The sequence below is a fragment of the Pagrus major genome, chromosome 2, assembly GCF_040436345.1.
Source record: "Pagrus major chromosome 2, Pma_NU_1.0".
NCBI lineage: Eukaryota > Metazoa > Chordata > Actinopteri > Spariformes > Sparidae > Pagrus > Pagrus major.
This window is the reverse complement of record NC_133216.1, coordinates 5,209,398-5,232,173: the sequence shown is the minus strand read 5'-3', so window position 1 is coordinate 5,232,173 and position 22,776 is coordinate 5,209,398. Positions and strand designations below refer to the sequence as shown.

The following is a 22,776-nucleotide window of genomic DNA, read 5'->3' as shown; positions in this document are numbered from 1 at the left end:
AGGGTTGTTTGTTGGACGAGAGAAGCAAAGATTCTTCATTTACTGTCTTACATGATAAAGAAAAGCAGACAATCCTCAGATTTCAGAAGCTGGAACCAGCTAATGCTTGACATTTTTGCTTGAACAATTAAACAATTAATCAATTATCACAATAGTTGGAGACTAATCCATAAATCAAACTGTTTCAGCTCTTTTTATAACACAATCTGTGTTGTGACTCTTTCTTGTGGCTGGAGATTCTCCTGGTCACATAAACTCCGTCTGTTTGATCTCAAAGTATTTTAGTATTCAGTTTAAACATGCAAAGATCTGTGCTCGAGGGCTGCCCACACTTAACAATTCTGTTTTAATGTAACTACTCCACTTCTCTAACAGATTGGGGCCAGTAGGTCAACAGAGCTCTCGAAGCAACAGTGCATTTTGCGTAAAGTGATGAGCTATCAAGAATTCACTGAAGCAAAGAGCAGCAGCCTTAATCTGAACAGTGAAGGGAGTGTTCACCCCGTTCAGGGGTCACTGCAGTGGAACAGCCCATCACAGAGCCACATCAAAGGCCTGCCAGAAATATCGATGGGTTTGGACCGAGGCCGGGAAACTCACTACGGCAATCATTCACTGGGCTGCGCTGCACATGAAGGAAGGGGAGGAAAAGAAATAGAAAATAGGTTGCTGTTTACTCTTCCATATCTTCTCTTTATATTATTACAAAACTTTACACGGACATTTGCTAATCTCCACACTCGAGTGGAACACAGAGGGACAAAACAACAAAAAATAAAAAGTATTTCTCATCCAAAAAGGCATAAATAATATAAAAGACAAACTTTTTTCCTTTAAAACAGATACATTCATATGAAATAATATTTTACTACTACAAAAAATAAATAAGTCATCTAAAGAGTTTTTGATCTTTTACAAGAGTTTTCCCTCCAGTGGGATACAGTTTCAGTCTCTGAGCAACGTTTCCTCGGCTCTTTGCGTTTCTCTACATCTGGCTTTCATCTCAGTCTCTTGTAGTCGCTCTCTTTTCCCACGTCGCTCTTCTCAGCTCAGTCGATCCCAACTTTTGAGTCCTCGTCACCGTAACGTGCAGTGTCTCTGACTATCCCGTCGCGGGTCCTCTTCCGTCCTCTGTGATACTTCTCGTCCAGTCTCTTTGCTGGTTTCTCTGAACTCTCCACGCAGCGGGAGAGTCTGTTTGTGTGTGGGCTGCGTTCAGACCTCCTGTGGGCCGGGCTGGATCAGCTCTCCTGCCAGGCTGCTGCTGGAGATCCACCCAGGCTTTTCGTCACAGTCCAAGTCTGGCAGGCCGAGACTCTCCCAGCACACCACAGGCCCCTCCGTGTCCACGCACTCCAGCTCCTCCTCGGCTGCACAGAGGGAGACGGGGAGAGTCTTTGGTTTATACTTCATATTAAAAAAGACAAGAACAGATTCTGGAGAGGCCCACAGTGTAATTTGTGGTGATGCTGCATAGTTTGTCTGCAAACAACATGAGGCTTGGTAATTTTATAAAAACTTCCTAGTAGGGCACAAAGAAGAAGAAATGTCAGAGTTCGATTTCACAATAGTTCTGAACCACGAGGGTCTGGATGTAAATGTTTTCACTTAATGCCCGAGAATTTGTTTTGTAACTCTAATGTCTTCAAGGAATCGTTTGACATTTTTGGTTTTGTTTGCGTGCCCAGAGTTAGATGAAAAGATATCACTTGGTACAGTAAATATAAAGCTATAGCCATGAGAAGGCTAGCTTAGCTTAGCACAGAGATTGGAAACCAGCCTGGTTGTGTGAAAATATTTAAGCTCTAAAGTAACCTGATTACATTATTTTATCATATTTGTGTAATCTGGACTAAAAACAACGTTTAAAAACGACACGTTGAAGTTTTCAGGGGTATGTGCCAGACTTGTTCTTGGTCAGGAGAGGTGACTTCCTGGAGTCTCGGCTGAGTAGCCATCAACCTCGGGGTGATGACAAGATGTCAAATAGTCCGACCATGCTGGATCTTACTTCCCTGCTCTTTTTACAAATAAACACGTGAGTCACTGGAACAAAGGGACGTGATGTTTTTTCACCAAGAAAGAAAGTATTGCATTTGCCGAATTTACAAGAAGACCCAAATATTTGAGTTAGGAGAAACTTTATAAACTTTGTCAAACGCTGTCTATGAAAAATTCTCAACAACTCACAAAATTATGTGATTTTCTAACGGAGCGTGGGGATATTGCGGTTACTAGTTCAATTGTTTGCTCAGATGAAACAGACGTGCGTTCACAAAGATCTGCTGCTGACATTGGCTGGTTAAGAGAGCACAAATCAGACAGTGTAATATCCATTCTGCCTGTTGTTGGGGCTTCTTCCTGTTTCTTGGAGGATGTCAGCTGAGTAGGCGGTCCGAATGTGGCCCAGAACACATGTACATACTGCTAAAAGAATCTGGTCACATTGACCCTGACCACCTCCAATGTGGTCTGAGTGGTGTGATCTCAAATGTGTCCTCACACCTGTACTGAGAGCTGTGAACTTGTGATTCAGTCACTCAGGATGGATGTAAATACCAAGTCTGAACAGGGCCTTACGGTCTTTATGCTACGCTAAGCTAACCGCTTGCTCACTGTAGCCTTTTATTTATCAGAGTGGTATCAATCTTCTCATATGACTCGTGACGAGAAAGCAAATAAGCGTACTTCCCAAAATACCGAACTATGTCTGTGACTGTCTGAGCTTAAAATTACAACGTGCTACAATGTGGTTGATGACTCATATATTCATATAGATTGATGTAGACGCCTTTAGTCAGTCTGATGTAATTATGTTAATCTGTCTTGTTTCTGTATTTATGATGAAATGCTTTTCTGGTCGCAAGCCAACATTCAGAGACGCTTCTACCATCCAAACATTAAAAGGTGTTATAACAAAGCACTACCGAAGTATTACTATCGCTTTAGTTTTTCATATTTCTAAACAGAATAACTGCTGACAATAAAGAAAAAGGTTTGCAGTGGTGACGGGCATAAGGTTTGCTGGTGTTTCAATAACGAGGGCCTAAAAGGCAGGGAGAAGTTGTAGTTTATACTTGAAGGATGCAGAATCTAATGGTTTCTCTGATATCTACTGATTCTGTATTAACGCAGAAGTGAGAAAACACCAGAAGGAGAGAGGGAGGAGGAGGAAAAAGACCAAAAAAATGGTGGAGGGGGAAAAAGACAAATTACTTGGAAAAATATGGTGGGCATTTAGAATAAAAATGTGTCTCACCAGTGTTGTCTGCCGGACAGTTTTCATTGTTCCCAACCAGACAGCAGGAATGCTGCGAGGGCGAGGAGTCATTGTGCTCGTCTGGTTGGTACCCTGCGTCGGCCCCCTGGTCACCAGAGTGCATCTGGCTGTCGGGTCCGTGGCACTGCGACGAAACCTGGCCCAGAGGCAACATCTCCAGCCCGTCCTGCTGGCACGGTGCCACGCGATGCATTAGTGGCAGAGTGCCGCTGGAGAAAGTGCCATTGGTCTTGTTGTAACATCTGCTCAGAGCGACAGAGGGAGATGGAAAGAAGAGCGGGACACGTTCGTTTATAAGATGCCCGTGTTTGCTGAGCGCTCACCCGCTGACAGCTCTCAGTCGTTCTTCCTCTCTGCAGATATCTGTGGGTTTTTCCTCCAGACACAGAAACCCCTTGTGTTAATATTCCTAACAGTGCACCAAACAATGACAGCTCTAACACAACTGGAGCTCTCACACAGCTGCAAAATGCATTTTCAACAGTTAAACCAGAGATTAAAGGTCCGATCTCACTGCCGCTAAATGACTGTGACACACTGTGGTTTTACTCTCCAGTGGAGTTCCCAATCGTAGACACGCAGCGAGCTTCTCCGTGCTTCCCTGAACTCAGCCTGCTTCCATCGGTACACGATTGGATCGTGACCACACCCCCTCTTTTCCCAGCAGCCGGAGGTAAATAAACACAGGGCTCATTAGGTCTGCTGGCTGGGTGCACACAGGGTAAACTGTGATGCTGGGGACCCTTAAGTACATAAACAGGACTAGCAGGAGGGGGACTGTGTGTGTGTGTGTGTGTGTGTGTGTGTGTGTGTGTGTGTGTGTGTGTGTGTGTGTGTGTGTGTGTGTGTGTGTGTGTGTGTGTTTCGCTCAGCTGCATCTTACAGAAAATGTGAGCAATGCATCATTCCTTTCAATATCCACAAGGCTTTTCAGTCTTTTCTCTAATTTTCACCCCCAGATTTTTTTTTTAAGGAGCAGTTTGTAATGACTCATCAAGATTTTATGTTCCCACACAACTTAAAGTCCTGCTAATGACACTAATGACTGCAGTTTGCAGTAAATGCTGTGCTCTTGTGACAAACAGCTCAGATAATCGAGCCCTGGATTGCAAACAGGAATAACTTCAAATAAGTAGAAGGGATAAATTAAACTACAGAATGGCCTCGGGTTGTTGCAAAAATTACATTATTCAAATCTGATTTCTTGGCCAGATTTTTTTCCTGGTTACACCCATTTTATTGAAATATAAAAAAAATAAGTTACAAAATGAGGTAGAGGTTGGCGAGCTGGCGATTTTAGACACAGCAAAGTAAAAGATACACAAACACAGCGCTAAAGTAGATGAATAAGACTTCTTCTCTTACCTGTTATTGTTGCAGAGGTTCTGACAGCTCATACAATCAGACGACTCTGTTTGAGGAAGAGCTGTGTACATGCCTCCACCCTGACGAGAGAACACAAACACTACATTCAGACAAACTAACTGAATTTACTCCTGCTGATGTTAAATACTGCTGTTGTGCAGTACTTTGCAGTATTTGTGCTTAAGCACTCACGTTATGGTGGTGGTGAGGGTGCGAGTGCTCGCAGTCCCGGGTGCTGTGTGGCAGAGTGCCATCGTGGCTGTGTGGGTGTCCGGGTGAGAACAGGCTGCCGGTGCCGTTGAGCAGCGCCAAGCCGTTGGGGAGTTTGTGGTGGAGGTGATGGCACCCCTGGGGTAAGATAGGGCCGCTGTGCCCGTAGCCGCCGTGGACGCCTCCGTTGATGCGGCCGGAGCCGGGCAGCGTGGTGTACTCGAGAACATGGCCGTTCATCTCTGCTGGCTGGTACAGGTAGCCGGGAGGGTCATACTCTACAGCAAAGAGGCAGAGAGAGGAGGTGATGGAGAGGAGAATGGTTAGGACGGAGGGAGCAGCAGGTTTGGAAACTAACCTTAACCTTAATCTCTTTTTTGCATCTGAAGAGCAACTTTATTATGTTTTTATGTCAAGTACCAAATTTATTCTGTCAAGTTTATCAAGTGCTGAAATTTGGCACTGAAACTTTGTCTGATTCTTTGTCTTTTTCAGATAAAAAACTGTAAAAGTTGCATACAGGTGAACAGGAAGCTGCTCATAGCAGGTTGGTGCATAGACTTGCATACTTTTTGATACCTGATTCAACATTTTAGGCAGGATAGGAGGCATTTCTGAAACTGGTATCGGTATCAGAACAACCCTAGCATCAGCACCAAAACTTGGGCAACATTTCGCTGAAGAAGAAATCAGCTCTAATTTTCAGTCCACTCTGCTGTTGGTAAACTCCAGAAAGTTCGCACCTGTGACTCAATCTTAGCTTTCCCCAAAAATCTTTAAGCTGCAAAACCACAACTATTTACAGATCCTAAAAGTCTGGTAAAGAGTCCATCCAACAATGACAAAGACTTTTACAAGTGCTGTGGGATCTATATATTCACTATGAACACTTAGAAAACGCTTCACAGGCTGTCCGGGGGCCAAATATCTGTAAATATGAGACAACTAAAGTGGACTTAACTCTTTGTGTGTATTATGCTACCTTTGGGTTTGTCTCTGAACTCACTGTGCATGTTGTTCTGCTGCCGATTCCTATACAGACACATGGCGATAAAAGCCAGCAGGATGAGCACCATCACCCCCAAAATACAGCCCACGATCAGGTACAGCAGTCCTCCAGGTGGGCTGGGCGGCTCCGGCAGGTGGGGGCCAGGTGGGGTGATGGGGTGCTGGCTGGGCGACCCCGGGGCCTGACGGGCTGCAGCAGAGAGGGAGGAGGGGACATGAGCAACAGCTTTTAACCCGCTAGCAACAAAGAAAAATAACACAGCACCAAAGTATAAAATGCAAACCATTGTTGTTGGCCTCATAAAACTCTGTGCTTTATGTTGTGTAATTATGGCGATCAGACCCGCCATTAAAGCTGCAGCCTTCGCAGAAACATGCCTGGACCGCTGGAGGTTTGTTAACGCATGAGTCATTTCTTACCTCTGGTCTCACAGATCATGACGTTGCTGTATTCACTCTCTCCCCCGTCATTAAAGCACTGCATCTTGATATCATAGGAGGTCTCAGCTTGGAGGTGACCAATCATGTGCCAGTGTTTTACACCTGAGAAGGAGAGAAAGAGGGAGAGAGGAGGGGAAAAAGGGAGAAGAAATGATATGAAAAGGTAAGAAATCCCTTCCTCTATGAGCCGGTGTTGACTCGCATTGCTCCAGATCCTGTGCAAACTCACTTCTCCTCCTTCTCCTCATGTCTCACACTTTCATGGAGGTCATGTTCTTTCATGCTCTCTCACTCATTCACCCTCCTCCTCCTCCCCCCCACCCTCCTCTTTTACTCCGTCAGTCCCACGAGGGCTCAGACAGTTGCTTTACTCTAGACGAGCTCCATATATGGCAGCTTCATGTTTGTCCTGGCTTGCCTCCAGTATTCACACACACACTCCACTGCTGCACCGCCACACACAATCACACCGCTACGTGCTCTGAAATCGCAGATGAGACGAAGATCTACAACATGGAAATGCTACATTTCCAACAAATGAGGCTGAAATGAGCTGCTGTTCTCGCTGTGTTTTGTTCAATATCAGGTAGAATGAATCACTGCACATGTGCTTCCTTTTGCACCAATGTAGATTTGAACTGTTGTGAGAGGGAAGAGTAAAAGAAAGCTGCTGCTAAAGCTAAAGCTACACCCTGCTGTAATTCAGATGTTTAAACACAAATAAATAGATATCAAATATTTTTTAAACAAGGCACACTACTGGTACTGTATACATCAATATACCATTCAAATTATAAAGTGCTGCAGGAATGAGTAGTAAGTCAATGGGTCTCGCAGTCAATGGGGTTTTTTGAATGGATTGAAGGTCTCAAGCTCTCAAGCTCAAGAGATTTTCCTGTTTTGTTCTGTGACATTCGACCCACTGGAGAATCTTAAAGCATTTACATGTAAAAAAAAGTTTTAGCAAAGCAAAATTGATGCTAACAAATGGTTAAATGAGACTACAGAGGTTGTCAGGGACATGAAACATCATCACACCAAACACAGAAACTCATCCACTCTCTGATCTGCCTTTACAGGCCAACTGAACGCAAACTATTCTGACTCATTGATTTTTTTTTTTTTCAGTCTGTAATGGAGACGTAAAAGCAGATAGAAATGGTGCCAGGCTGCCAGCCTGACTGGATCACGAGTCAGCCTTTATTTTCCAGGAAGATTTAAAACCCTGTGGCTGACAAAACAGCACAGTGAAAGTGAATTTTATAGGGAAACGATTTCATGCTGATGGTGTCATTATTCTATAGCCAGTACACTGTGCAATCAATATTAACTTCATGGTGATACGTTAAAACAAAAAACTGGTCTACTGCCAGTTTAACTAAATTGATATCAAGTGGAAGCAAGTCATAAATACACACCGAATTACAAAAATATTCAACCAACATGTAGTGACATCTGAGTTAGTGGGAATCTAGACGGTCAGATGTTAGAGAGCTGGGCGGAGTGAGAGGACGTCCCTCCTTCTCTTCCTGTACCAGGCTCCACTGTTAGCATTCCACCCAGCAACCTGAGCCCCTCTCCTCTGACCGGGCTCATATTTCAGCTCTGGCAACCATTTATTAAAAACAGATTTCAGAAAGCCCTGCTGCCCAGGGACAGCATTCTCTATAAATCAAACAGCAGAAATGCCCCTCTTCACTCCACCCCTCTGCTGACACCGGGTATCCATTACCCTCCCGACTGTCGACAAACATCTACACACTCAATCTGCAGTGGAAACACGCACACACAAACACTAATATTAGCATTTCCACTCACCTTCCACCACATCTCGTTTGTAGTCGCTGTCATTGTCGCTGTCTGTGGGCCGGTAGTAGATGTAGAAGCCTTGGATCGGAGTGTTGTTGTTACTCGAGGGACTATACTGCACGGGGATGGAAAAAAAGATTACGTTAGGCTGCAGCAATCTCCTTGGCAATTATTATACAAAGAGAGGAAATTTTCCAGCAACTAATGGCCGGGCTTGTTATCAGCAGATGTACACGACTGGAAGCAAGATGGTGATTGCACTGTCTGTCTGAAGTTCAGGACATAATGAGAGTGACTGAGGTTAGGTAAATGTGGGGAACTATCTGCATCCATCTGCTGTGAGCAGGAGAAAGAGCTTTGAAGAGAGCGAAATCAAAACGCAGATGGACAGGACCTCTTAATCTCTGTTAGAGTGGAGCTGTAATCAGCACAGCAGGTCAATTAAAGGCCTGATTGAGTCTCAAGATGCCCAAAAGCCACCAGCAGCTTAAACACAGGTGAAGCAGAGGGAAAAGCCACTTCATCACCCCGGTTAATTTGTCGTGGCTGGTAGAAGTTAAATAAACAAAATAATAAGATAGGGGCAGGCAGGCCTGTAGCTGCCAACTATTTTGATAATCATTTCATCTTTTAACTCATTTTTCAAGCAGAAATGCCAAAAGTTTGCTGGTTCTGGCTTCTTAAATCTGAGGATTTGCTGCTTTTCTTTGTCATTTATGACAGTAAATAAAGAGTCTTTGGGTTTTGGACTTTTGGTCGGACAAAAGAAGCAACCTGAAGACGTCTTTTGGGGCTCTAGGGGATATGTGATGAGCATTTGTGTGTCAGTATGTACTCACAGTCCAGCGCAGCATGATCTGCGTGTCGCTGATGGCGTCTGTGGAGGAGATGTGAGGTCCGACCACGGGGCGGTCTGCGATCCGCGGGCTGGCCTGTGGCACCTGGTAGAGCTTGGAGGGGATGCTGTGAGGACTCTCTCCGTACATGTTCATGGCCACGACACGAAACTTGTAGGTGGAGCCTGACAAAGAGATGCAGTGTTATAGTGGAGTGGTGCTCAGCGGTGACCGATCATCATCCTGTGACGTCCAACAATAAACCATACCCAGCTTTGTGTTTCTACTGATTCATTTGAGTCTTTGTAAGTCGAGAGGTGCTGAAGTGTAAACAAATTCTTGTTGCTTTGCTCGTGGCAGAAATGAATTCATTTATGATTCCTCTTCAGTAAACAGCTCGTCTGACTTCATTCCAGAGCTGCCCAAAGTGGGGCCCACGGCCAAGGTTGGCCCGCCAGATGTTTCAGGCAAAACATTTTAAAAGGTATTCAAATAATATATTATAATGTCTCTACTGTTTTATTTTTGTGAGGTAAAAACTGCTCTTTAAGTATTTGGGATCCCTAATTATTGATTACTGAATGATACTTTGTGCAGAAAGTCAGTTGTTTAAGGGAACTTGGGATCCTGGTACCGTATTACACGCCCCTCCATTTTATCCCTCTAAGGAAAAAGCATCCCAGCTTTATTCCATTTGAGGCGTTTCTTCTGTTATCTACTGTGTTCAAATATTGTGATACAGTAAAAAAAAAAACAAGCTGCAAACCTGATATTATCGTGGGGCTATAAACCAGTGATAGCATGCTTTAAACACTGAGCCAGTATTTGTCTGTGACTAATAAATAAACTGAAAAGGTCAAACACTTCAGCAACACTCATACTACAAGTGCTTCTGGAGACGTTTCCCCTCTCAGTGCACCTTGGAAGAACATGAAGTTCCTGCTCTGCTTCTACTGATAAATAAACTTAAACACGTTTCAAACAGCAGATTAAGAGTCAAATCAAAGCATTTCTCTTGAAGCCGTTATCATCACGTCTAGTTTGCAGGATTCCCCTTTACCCACAGCAATCCATTCATGTTGTCACTGTTTATTTGACCAACTGTTCATATCAACTCTGACTGTATGTTTTCATTATAATTAGTTTTCTATTGCTAATATCGATGCAAAGCGGCGACAAACAAATGTGACGAAGGGATCATTTCATTTCAAATGTTTAAAGATTTTCAGTTTACATGAGTGATTGTGTAGATGATGGAGTCAGTTTGATTGATCAAAATCTAGTTAGAAAAATAAAAGATAAGACAGCAATCTGTCTTTTTTTCCAATTTGTCTTACTAGTGGAAGGATCATGAAACCATCTGTGCAGAGGAATCATGTCATGCTTCACTGGACTGCAGAGAAAAGTTATGAACTTCATGAAATCTCACCAGGCTCCAGATTGCGAACTTCCACCGACAGCTTGAGAGGTGAGATGTTATCCGCAGCTACAACCCACTCCGCACTGCGGCCGCGTCTGTACTCGACTCGGAAAGCTGTGATCGGAGACCCGCCGTTGGCTCTCGGGATCCAGGTGACGTACACCGAACTCTCGGTCGCCATGGAGATAGTGGGGCGATCGGGTGCCTCGGGTACTGGGACGGAAACAAATAAGGAATACATGTTTTGAGTCGTGCAGAGACACAGAGAGCATCATCACAGCAGCTCATATGAGGATGGAGCGAGTTCACACAAAAAGCAAAAAAAAAGAAAGAATTCACATCACAGTGAAGCTGCATGCCGTGGAGTAACGTGTACTTACTGCCTGGGCTCTGAGCCACAATGTTAGAGAGGGCAGGAGAGTAAGACAGAGAGAGAGGGGGGGTTAGTGAAAATGTGAGTTTCAGCAAAGTCGGCCTGCTTGTAATGAGAGTCAAACATGCACACACACAAAGATCCACACAGCGAGATGTGAGCCTATCTCACAGCTTACAGCATTCCTCATCCAAAGAGTCATTACAGGGTGTCAACTATCGTCTCACTGTTTGTACTTCAAGCCAGAAAGAAACAAAGCAGACCACATCTGAACATGAAGCTCTGAGATCTATTCAACACAGTCCCGGTCATGAACTCGACCGTAACCATCTACACGACAGAGAAGCCCCGTGATTTCCTCAGAAGCATCCCACGGTCGTCGTCTGCACACAGTCCAGCAGCTGCAGCGGCAACGCAACAGGACCGTACAGACAGTCGACGAGCGCGTCTACACCTACCTCTGTCGTGTATGACGACGCCAAAGTGCGTGTTGGGGGTTTTGTCCTCTGGAGCTTTGGGGGGAGCAGAGATGACAGGAGGCTTGGAGGGATTCTTGTTGGAGGTGGGGCTCTTCTCTGAAGGAGGAAAAAAGAAAAGCAGGGGATAAGAAAAACAAGGCCCGACAGGTCTTCAGGGCTATCAGTTCCACAGAAAGCAGCACATGGAGCAGCTCCGGATGTTGGCTCTGGAATCTAAAGTTTCCTCCCGGTTTTCCGGAGCTGTTCGGATTTTATCAGGGCGGGTTTCAGGTTTCCACTTGACAACTCTGCAGTTGTCAGGGTATTAAAGGTTTTTAATTATATACATTTGGTGGCTTTTAATGGCTGATTTTAACACATTAGTCTAGTAGAGTACAATTTGGACAGGAGACACAGAGGATAAATGAAATATTTCTTGGGAGTTTGGAGCCTCATCTGGACATAAGAGCCTGTTTTTTTTTGGTCCAGGATCATTTTGTAAAAGAACCACCCTTGGGATACAATCATATGTGAGGTTTTGGCAGAATTTGACATTTTTCTGACCAGGGAACATTTCGTCAGCCCTGCTGTGGTGTAGCATTATTGTTAGCTTTTAGAAGAGCTGCGGTTGTTCTTATTTTTATTTGTCTCAAAAAACAGACAAAACATGCTAAGAGTGATCATTATGAGTGTACCTCGGATTATAATTGGACAATGAGGTGGAAGTTATTTAAAGGAATAATCCTCCCTTTAGATACAGTATATGGCTGTATATTATATCTTTGTAATCATCCAGTAGTTATTTAGTAATGAGGCCTCATCATTTTATGTTTTGGTGTATTTACTGATCCTAAGCCGGTCTCATCTGCTTCTACTTCAGTCATTAAGCTTCCTCATCCCACACAAACTGAAGCAATTTAATTTTGCTAGGTGCTTGAGCCAAAACTTTTGCTTGGTTGAAAATAATTCTCTTTCCAGAAATCACAAACATAATTCGATTATTTGTGTTTGTTCTGAATGTAGAGACACTAAATATTACTGCAAAAAAAAACTGGAGGAGCACATTTTCTTCCACCGCTAACTCAAAAACGCAATGTGCTTTTGATATTTTTTTGCTGATTTCGATGGAGACAGAGAGGCATGCTTCTACTTCAAATGACTTAAAGTTAACTGCTAATAACAGTTGTTTGACCGAGTGTTTTTCCTGCGGTTGGACTGACCCTTGCCGGTGCGGAAGGTGAGCATGGCTGGCTGGCCCTCGCCTGCTGAGCTTCGAGCCACCATCAGCACCTCGTAGAGACTGGAGGACTCCAGCTCTGACAGCCGCAGGGTCTTCTCACTGCCAGGGACACGGACTGTGTGCCAGCTCCCCACCACTGTTCCCATTTCATCGACCTGACACACACGCAGACAGATGGCCACACACACAGAGACAAATACAAACAGTATGACTAAAAATGACAGAGAGAAAAACAGGATCATCTGTCTGTCTACAATCCTTTATAGTTCAGTCTGTTTCCGAGCCTGACTCACAGCCTCAGAAACAATCCCTGTGAGATCTCTGTCACAATTTCCAACTCCTGCAGAACTGCATCCTGCTGCCAACAGAGTCTTAACTAGTATCGCTGCAGTTTTATAGTCAGAGTGAGCTTATTACTGAGGCAAGCACAGGAAAATGACCAAGTGTTCAGGTCCTGGCCTTACCTTTTTTTATTTTATGACAAACCGCATTTGCCCATTTTCAGTTAGTTTGGGGCAAAACACTTGAGGGAGAGGTCATGTGTTTGCAGTAAAACTAAAAACCAGTCTTTAAGAGAATGGCAAGAAAGGAGTGAAACATGGCAGCATGTATTTTCACCTCACCTTGCGGTATTTGACAAAGTAGGCGTTGATTGCACTCCCTCCATCACGCCCTGCCCTCCACTCCAAGTCGTACAAATCAGGCTTGTGAGTCTGAGGCGGGCTGATGATGATCGGCGCCTCTGGAGTGGGACGATCTCCAACTCGATCAGCCGGCAGGTTGGTGTCGCCTTCCTCTTCGGTCAGAAAGCGCTTGTGGCCCTCGTCGCTCTGCATGGGGTGGAGCGATGGTGAAGCCTCCAGCAGGACACCGGCGGTGGAGCCCAGGCGCGGATCTGTCATGGAGAAAAGTCAGTCATTGTTGATTAATGTCATATTTATTTTCTGGAATAATCAATTAGTTGTTAGGTCTATAAAATGTTTTATTGTGAATGTTTAGTTTGTTGATTGTGAGCCTGGACCCGAGTTATGCTGTGGAAGCTCAATATAATAAAAGCTGAGGCAATAGCAACAATCACAGTCAGTCAGTGGCTAACAGAGGTGGCCCTGCATGTCCACAGAGGACAACCAGCGCTGGAAAGTTTTACATTTGGACCAAGCCTTTGAATCTACATAAAATAACAAGAAAAACCTGGAGCTCTGCAGCACCACATAATCATGCTTTGTTTGTTTTTTTTTCATTAAATCTTCGCCCGAGCCAGAGCGGTCCACCTGGACAAATCATGCACGCTGGGAGCCTTATTACGGCTGACACCAGTTTGGCAGCGCCGGGGTGGAATTTTTCGCAGACGTTTGGAGGACACCGAGCACAGCCCACAAGAGGAGGGACCGCGCCACTCTGAGCCACACCACTGAGGTCAAAGAGCACCATAATTAAATATTAAAACCCAAACAAGTGAGTAAGGAGGTTAAAGCAGCGAGGTTCGCCACAGAGGCACGCTGCAGGTCCTGGGTCCAGTTTCTGGCTGTTTTGTGTGCGCCACTGGTTCACTTTGTAAAACAAACAGGCCCGGAGCTGGTAACACTAGACCTGATCCTGGGACTGCGGCCAGCTGCCACACATTCCACACGCCAACCATTAAAATACCGGAGAGAATCAGACCCCAGCACCACATCCAGTCCTACACACTCTCTGCTCTGCCCTCCACAGCTCTGACTCACAGCCCAACCACAGCCGGGCTCCTCCTCCACCACACTGATTCAGGAGGAGGCAATTAAGGCCACGGCGCCCTCTCCATCCTGATGGAGGGGAGTGATCTATCATGAGTAAGTGCTACTACACCTGGACAGAGATCGGCTGCCAGGTCCTTCCCAGAAAAAGGTCAGTCCATTAGAGAGGAACACCTGGGAGTGAATGTGAAAGTAAATCATGGAGGATTACCAGCAGAGACCAGAGCCTCCGTTTAGACAGAGCTGACTTCATGGACGTCACAGAAGCTCCTTTCTGATGAGAGCAGGGCTGCAACTAATGATTATTTTCATTAAAGGAACATTCTTTAGTCCACAAAACATTACTGGAGCTTCACAGCAAAACAGACTTTTATTAATATGGAAAAAAAACAACGGGAAGTAAACATAAAATGGCTCCATACAGCTCGTCAATCAAAAAGCACCCACTTCAGACGGGATGCATGCTAACGCTTTTAGCTTATCATCTACAGTGAAGATTTCAACTTGAAATGGGTGTAAATAGCGTCTTTTCAACTCAGTTTGGGATCTTGGGCTTTCCAGAGACTAGGATTACACCAGGCGAGCTGTATGGAGCCATTTTATTTTTCTATTTGGTTGTTTTCTTTTCCATTTTAAAACAAGTCCCGTTCTACTTTGGTTGTTTTGGAAAACGCCATTTTGCTGTGAAGCTCCAGAAATGTTTTGCGGACTACGAAACTTCACACGACTTTCCATCAGCTCGGGGCTGAGTAGATAATGACTGAATCTTTTTGGTTGAACTGTTCCTTTAACTCAAGATTCAACTTGACTTGCCCCAGAAAAAAAGAAAGACTCTGGACTAACTTGGACTAAATGACTCGGGTCAAATGTCTCATGCTCAGCACTTGTTGTGGCTGCTAGCTTTGACATTTGGGAGCAGCGGGAGCACAGTGGGTGTTGATGGAAATGACAGGAGGCAAGCAGCCAATCACATGACAGAATAAAGACACCACATCTCCCATGTGGCACATCCCACTTAGCGGATCAGAGCAGGGAGTTGTCATGGTGATGGAGACAACGATACCAAACAGAAAACCAAACATATTTCAGATCTCCCTCTGAGATGGATTACAATACTGCACACATCAATGACACTGTTTACTTTGAGTGCAAAGGGCGTTCGATAAGCTCCCGTTCCTGGTACCTGCACAACAGCTGAACACAAACTGACCTCGGAGTGTTTACCTCGGCTCAACATATCCTGCTTATCATCTTATCATGGTGTGTTTTCGTGGAGAGGCAAGAGATATTAAATCTCATTCTTCTTCCTGCGCTCTGTGGAAGTGAACTCGCCTGATCCCGTCTGATTTGTACTCCCTATGTACCGCATGTTTCTGTATTAATCACTCAGCAGATAGAGGGGAGAGCTGAGGAATGGGGCCACGGCGTACAGCGGCCAGGAGAGGGAAGAAGAGGGGAGGCTCGGGGGAGAGAGGTGGAGGAGGGGGAGGGTTGTGATGTGTTAATAAATAAAAGGCAGTTGTGTATGATGTTGACAGCTGGGTGGTCTGGTCCTCGTCATAACCCTCCACGGCTACTCCTTACATTCCAGCGTCCGGGGGCTTATCCCCGACGGCGTGCACAAAGCTCACTCTCACGCTCAAGCTCAGTTCAAGGCTCAGGAGGAGGGCGGCCTTGGCTAAGCCTCTCCTACCAGCCCTCAGAAACACACACACACACACACATTGGAGCAAGGACTCCCTGCAGATACTGTATGGGCTGGCCCTCAGAGATCCCGCCTGGTAAGACGCCTTAACCCTTTCCAACACTAGCAAGATTTTTGTAACAATTTATAGTTACATAGCATTTCAAACCTCAAACCTCTCCCTGAGCTCTGCAAGGCCCTCCAGCATCAGCGTACACACTCATGTTGGAGGTTTGTCACGATCTAAGTGTTAAATGGCGGCGATGCGTCACTGGATCCAGTTTATCTTGTTTTGAGTGTTCTGAGAGGGAAATTAAAGGGGAATATTGGGAACAGAAGGGACGAATATCTTGATTAACTGATCAACAACAAGTTTGATTATTGTTTAGCTTGTTTTATCAAGCAACAAGGCCAAACACTCTGTTGATTTACTGTGTTTTAAATCGTTGGGAAAACCGTGACATCACCCGCTGGTTTGTGGAGTTTGTGGACAGCTGTTTTGAAGTCTTTAGTTTTTGGCATTATAGCCGTCGCCATCTTGGTTTTTCGGAGCCAGAAGTGACCATATTTAGATGAGAGAGTGGAGCTGCGGAGGACAACCTAATTGGATCTGACTGAGAACCCGAGGACACGCTGCGGTGGCGACTCGTCAATAACAACGTAGCCATGCCTGAAAGCTCAGCCTGCTTTACCGTCTACTTTACTCTAAATGGGACCTAATTTACAAACCAACATCATGCTGTGTTAGAGAGGACTTTAATCTAGAGACTGAGACCATAAACTCATTAGGAAACTGTTTACCGAGGTAATAAATCAAGTGAGAAGTAGGGTCATTTTCTCATAATCGGACTTCTTTTTGAAACTAGTCGAGTCCATGCTGGCCATTAGTTATACAGTCAGTGGTTTTGAACTGTTGAACTGGAAATTCACTAAATAACTGATTAATTGCTTATTAAAATATATGTATATTGACAGATTAACAAACAATGTAAACAACAACAAACTAGATGTCTTGGGACGTCTTGCCCCAAAACATTTCATCATTTGTAAGCTCTCAGTGGGTTTGAGTCATTCAGGGTGTTAAAATATTTATCTATTACTTCTCCACGTTGTGTTGAGACAGTACCGACACAAATTAGTTTAAGATAACCGATTCATACCTGACTGAATCGTAAGCATCCCAGACGACTGTGCCGTGCCAATCCTGTTGTCCAGCAGACACTGAAACACGCCCTCATCCTGTGATGTCACATCATTAATAACCAGTGAGGATCCAGAGATCCTAAAGCGATGCGATGGGGTGATGGGCTCAGCGTTGAACAGCCAGGTGATGTTTGGGGAAGGGTTTCCTTTTGCCATGCAGGTGAAACGGGCAGAAGAGCCGGAGGGGATGATCTGGTTGGACAGTCCCTCTGTAACAAACACAGGCTCTGTGGAGGAGAGGCCGAAAGATCAACATCATAAAGAGTTCTGCTGCCAAAAGTCCCAAAACTCTTTCTTATCATCTATTTCTTACCAAGAATATTCACAGTATAGTTAGCGCTGGTCACAGTGCCCTGCTCGGTCTCAGCAGCACAGGTGTAGCTCCCTTCATCGCTCCTCGTCACCGCAGCAAAGGCCAGGTTGTTGTGCTGTCGTTGGTGAGAAGGTCCCGGTGTGACCTCCTTACCGTTCTTAAACCATTTGGCTGCTGGTGCAGGGCTACCGGACACGATACACTCCAACATCAGCGGCTGCGACTGCTGCACTGAGACAGTCATCGGGGCGGTGGGGTAAACTATCCGGACCGAGGAGGGGGAGTCAGAATCTAAACAAAGGAACGAACCATATTAGTAGACAATAACGGATAACAATGTGGACATATAACTGCAAATAATGTCTTCAGACTTACGTTTCACTGTTAGCTTAGTACCATGAGGCTGCATTACAGTTTCCCCAGTAACAGGGTTGAATGCACCACATTTATACATGCCCTGGTGCTGGGCTGAAACAGAGAGAATCTGGAGGTTTCCAGATGGGAGAACTAAATATTCACCTGAAAAGAGATGGAAACAGCAGTTTTAGTGACAGCACAGATAACTTCAGTATCAAGATAGTGTGTGCCTTACACCATGAGCAGGTGAACAACAGGGGGGACACCTTGTAAACTCATAAATCTATACTCAAATGGCAACATATATTGTTTAAAAAGGGTACGTTTCTTTTATTCTCTTATTTGACTTTGCTGAAACACATCTGCCGTTACTTTCTTTTTCTTTGATTGAAGCTGGGTTTTTTTTCAACATCCCAATTATTTCTTCATAGTCAGATTTTAACCACTTATCTCCGAAACAATTCAAGTCAATTCTTAATGTAAACATGAATATTGTTAGTAATGCATCAGGTTAGAGGGCTCCTTGTATGATTTACAGCATTAGTCCACTCAGATCTCTGGTGAAAGGCATCATTCAAAAAAAAGAAACGTCATCTTTATTTGCAGTTTTCAAACAAACCTGTTGACACTTCTATCCTCTCGCCTCGTACTCTTAGCCTTGGAAGGGCCTGAGGGACGCTGTGCGGTAGAGGACACTCTATAAGAACAGTGCTTCCTTCCTGCACTGATAATGACCTCCGTCTGCCATCTTCATATTCTGATATTTCTGCAGTGACAGAAAAAGAAGACTCGGTTAAACTCACCCTCTGTGCAGATATATTAGACATTGAATTACGCTGAGTCAAGTACGAAGACCAGCAGCGCTACTTGAGTTGAGCTGTTTGTGTTGGATCACTGGGTTTGTTTATTGTTGCAGTGAGTGATTCTATTGAGGCCCGTTACAGTTCCAGATCAGGGTCAGCCCCTTAGTGTAGTGTCCAACAGCACGCAGCATCCCAGCAGGAACATAACACACTGCACAGGAAAGCCCAAGGCTCATTAAGGATACCGGTCAAGAGGCATCTGGAAGGGTGCCCGAGTAAAAACTCCTACAGCTTCCTTCCCCTCCGCCACTCAGCAGCAGGCAGCCGAGGACAGCCATTCTTTCTAAGTGTTCAACACTCACAAAATGGCCTTCCTCTTCTCAAGGCAACTTCCTCTCTTTATTTACCCCTCTGCTTTGAAGTGAGTATTAGTATGCACACTGGGGTAATTCTCCACATCCGTACCTGCTATGGCCACACGCGCGTGGCGGCTGCCGATAGCCGGCCCGTGGTCTAAGCGTGCCACACACTGATAGACGCCAACATGGCCGGGCTTGAGGGAGGAGATGGTGAGGGACCCTTCGCTGAGCTCCACACCAGGCAGGGTGTCCAGGTCCAGGGGAAGGCCTCTGAAGCGCCAGGAAACCACCGCCGAAGAAGGACTCACTAAGCAGCGCAGACGAGCGACGGAGCCTCTACTCTGAACCAGGGAGGCAGGCTCAGACAGGAAAGAGGGGTACTGAGCTGAGAGGAGACAGGAGCAGAGAAGAACAGGGTCAAAAACACACATTCACATGCCTCCGACCAGAACAATATTATGGAGATGCTCAAAGAAAACCAAGAGACACATATGTCCTTGGCAAAAATGGATGAGAGGTTTGACTCGTGACAGTGCTTGATGTAAACATTAATGGTGTCTGTAACTTTAGCCAGCTTAGTAGGCCTAGTCATCCATGAGTAGGATGCATGCTTCCTTCTGTGCAGTGATATGGTTGGCAGGTGTAGTTTGTTAGAAAGAAAAAAGCTCCTATATAAAACTGTTCACAACAAGGTCTGTGGATTATCTTCAGTAACCAGGTCATTATTTTTGGAAAGAGAAATTGTCGTTGAGTTTTTCAAATGTGCTTTGAGCACTACAAGTCAAGTGCCATCTAGTTTAATTAAATTTGAGAGAAGGCAAACATCTCTACAGCCGATATCTCCAAAACTTGGCAACTCACACCAAAACAATCTAGATTAATAAATAGCTCTACAGGTAAGAGGAAAAATCTGTGGTCTATTTTTTGGTTTTAGGATGAACTGCCCCTTTAAGTCTGACTGTAGGCACCAACCCCTGTGTTGCCTGCTGTCACGGCTAACATGCCGTCTGCTTCTTCAACATCAGTTAAGAACCACAAAGAGGATTAAAAAGGTCACAAATTATAACTTTAAAGGTGGAATAATTTAGTGTTTGGCCACTTGGGAGCAGGAAATCTCCACCACAAGCTAAAAAACAGATCTGGCGGAGCTACACTGGCCTTAATTTAGATATCTATCCTTCTTTCTGTTCTGTTCTGGTCTCCAAAGAAAAATATCTGGCTGCTGCTATAATTACAACTTTTCTTCACCAGCTAATCTCCCTGACATTTGGAGCTGGGCAGGTAGTGTACATTAGGTTGGTCAGAGAGCTGCTAGTAACTGATCAAAGCCTGCCTGAAAGCTGCTTAGAGCTGCAGAGTTGGTAATCTTTGTGCAGTCATCACATTACGTAATCATTTGTTTCAGTGTTATTATGAAAATATGGTTTGTGGCCTCTCAACACTTCCAGCCACGTGAAGCTGAGAGCGGGACAACGACTTACATGAGCAGCTGATGAGCAGTGACTGGCTGAGACACAGCACAGTGGACAGGAGGACCCTTAGGCCACTGTCCATGGTGCACTTTGACCCCTGCCAGCAGCCGTGTTGCCAGGCGCGCACGCTCTCGTCTGTTCGGCAAACCTGCAACACACAGAGGAGAGGAAAAACACATCAGACCAGAGCTCTGTGCGGACACATGACAGCATCAGAAGAGGTGAGACAAAAGAAGCCGGAGGAGGATTCCAGAGGTGAATCTGAGCGGGAAAAAAATCTATTAGTTTCCAAATGAATCCTGTACGACAATCCTTCTAATCTTCACGACACATCCCCTTTACACACTCCTTGATCTCCACGTCCCGCCCTCTCCTCTGACCCCTCTCTTCACCCACTTCAGTGTCTCCACGGAGGCTGGAATGTCCAGCCTCTCTGCCCCCCTGCCTCTCTCTCCCACTGGGCCGCTGAGATCTCCCGCTAATGGAGTGGCTGTGGAGAGACTGTCGCCTCACTCTTAATATCACTCTCTTGTCACACTGTGTTGCTTCCTCATAGGTTCACTGTAGCCTGAAGTGCAGGCCCAGACACACTGGAGGGCACGTAATTAGGAGCATTCCTCTATCCTTTTCAACCCGACCCCCTCCGACTGCGGCACCTCCTCCTCCTTTTTCTAAGAGTAATCCGGGCAAGCTTTGATCCCAGGTTCCTGGTTGCTAACCGGGGTTTGAGCCTGAGGCCGCAGGGACAATGGCCGTCCAGCTGTGATATTCACCCCGGTGCTTCGGTGGCTCGCAGACGTTAGCGGAAGGGCCGAGCGGGGCTGAAGGGTGGGTCAAATTAAAAGGATGATGTCTGGGTGGGATCGGTGAAGCTGAACAGGTTTCCAACTCTCATCCTCGAACCTAAACACCGTTTCATCTGCTCAACACTCAGGCAGGTCAATGTTTAGCCTCCTCTGAAGGCTGCAGTGGGAAACAGCTTTGAGTAGAGCTGCAAGGAACAACTGTTTTCAATCTCGATTAATCCATTGATTACTTTTCTTAGATTCCAAGGTGATGATCTAAAACCCAAAGACATTCAATTTACAACTATATAAAACAGAGAAATGCTGCAAATCTTCACATTTGACAATCTGGAATAAGCCAAAATTTAGCATTTTAGCTTGATTAACAAGATGAATCCACTATCAAAACTACTTTCAGTTCACTTTCTGTGGACTGACTCATTGTTTCAGCACTGGCTGTGAGTGATATCAGTGAAATGTCTGTTCCTTTGATCTAACCAATGAGACACAGATGCTTTATCCATGTGAGCACACACTCTTCATCATGCTCTCTCTCTCAGGAGGAGGAGGAGGAGAGAAGAGGCAGGAAATAATAAACTCTCCCAGCTCCTGGCTCACGCCCCCTTCTCACCCTGAGGTCAAAGGTCAGGGAAGAGCAGAGAGAGAGGGTGAACCAGCGGGTGTCTGGTGGCCCTGGACCAGCCCACAGAGGTCACCTCCAGCTCTCTCTGATTCTGTCACACACACATTAGAACTGTTTTGAACACATTAACAAACATCACACGCAAAACAAGAGTAAAAGTGCTTCAAAGAAACATTAAAAACTGGGAAAAACAATCACGCTGCTTTCTCAAAAGTTCAAAAATCAGCTTGATTCAAGCAAAAAACAAAATCTGTAATTTTGACCTCAGGACTGAGCGTGCTAGGTTATGCATGTGTTCTCAGGCTTCAGTTTAAGCGTGTGCATGCTCATTCAGGCAGATCAAACCCACATCTAGCAGGCTAGCGTTTCTCCTCCCCACGAGTTGCAACAGGCCCTGCACACTGCCCCCATGTCATCAGTGGAAACTATCTTTCTCCCTCTGCCGGAATAATGATATATAATTACAATAATAACAACAGCGCTATAAAAATGCACAGCCAGGCGCGGGCACATTGGCACACTGTGTGATGAGAAACCTGAGCTGATTCTGTACCTCCCTCTCTCTGTATCCACCTTTGTTTCTCCATCTCACTTTAACCAGTTACTTCCTCCGAGCGGGCGTAGCAGTCGGGCACCTCAGCTCCGACTGGGTGCCCTTGTGTAAACACACACACAGCTGCATATCTGGCCCATCGATCTGGCGCAACAAGGAAACACAGGGGCATCATTCCTGCTTCTTATCTGTTTGGCTTTCCTCTGACATCCGCCACCATGAAGCCGCCTCAGTGGAGACAGACACTGTGAGGATATCTTGTATCCCTCATCACACAGAGTCTTCCTGATGCTGGCAGCACGGCCCTGCATGGAAAGGCGAGTCCTGCTTCCTCCTGAGCAGACGCCCAGACAAAAGCTGTAGTGGCCCTTTGACAAAAGGGGAAGTCCCCGTCAAATGAAGCCCGATCGGCCTGAGAGCTGTCTCCTCCGTGG

The 22,776-nt window shown here is 45.4% G+C and overlaps 1 protein-coding gene across 1 annotated transcript in view; it reads right to left on the bottom strand.

Annotated features, from left to right (window-relative positions):
• Positions 1-672: 672 nt before the first annotated feature.
• The window catches only part of cdon (cell adhesion associated, oncogene regulated), a 33,818-nt gene continuing 11,714 nt past the window's right edge, over positions 673-22,776 (bottom strand). The window contains exons 2-19 of the mRNA XM_073486016.1: positions 20,371-20,509; positions 18,996-19,274; positions 18,347-18,493; positions 17,746-17,889; positions 17,371-17,661; positions 17,015-17,284; positions 13,064-13,335; positions 12,421-12,595; positions 11,201-11,317; positions 10,379-10,582; positions 8,953-9,134; positions 8,123-8,228; positions 6,284-6,406; positions 5,862-6,053; positions 4,838-5,133; positions 4,646-4,725; positions 3,260-3,522; positions 673-1,370 (exon numbers count right to left, since the gene is read on the bottom strand). Coding sequence (XP_073342117.1) covers positions 1,216-1,370; positions 3,260-3,522; positions 4,646-4,725; positions 4,838-5,133; positions 5,862-6,053; positions 6,284-6,406; positions 8,123-8,228; positions 8,953-9,134; positions 10,379-10,582; positions 11,201-11,317; positions 12,421-12,595; positions 13,064-13,335; positions 17,015-17,284; positions 17,371-17,661; positions 17,746-17,889; positions 18,347-18,493; positions 18,996-19,274; positions 20,371-20,443 — 3,369 coding nt within the window. The 5' untranslated portion in view covers positions 20,444-20,509 and the 3' untranslated portion in view covers positions 673-1,215. The remainder of the gene's footprint in view (positions 1,371-3,259; positions 3,523-4,645; positions 4,726-4,837; positions 5,134-5,861; positions 6,054-6,283; positions 6,407-8,122; positions 8,229-8,952; positions 9,135-10,378; positions 10,583-11,200; positions 11,318-12,420; positions 12,596-13,063; positions 13,336-17,014; positions 17,285-17,370; positions 17,662-17,745; positions 17,890-18,346; positions 18,494-18,995; positions 19,275-20,370; positions 20,510-22,776) is intronic.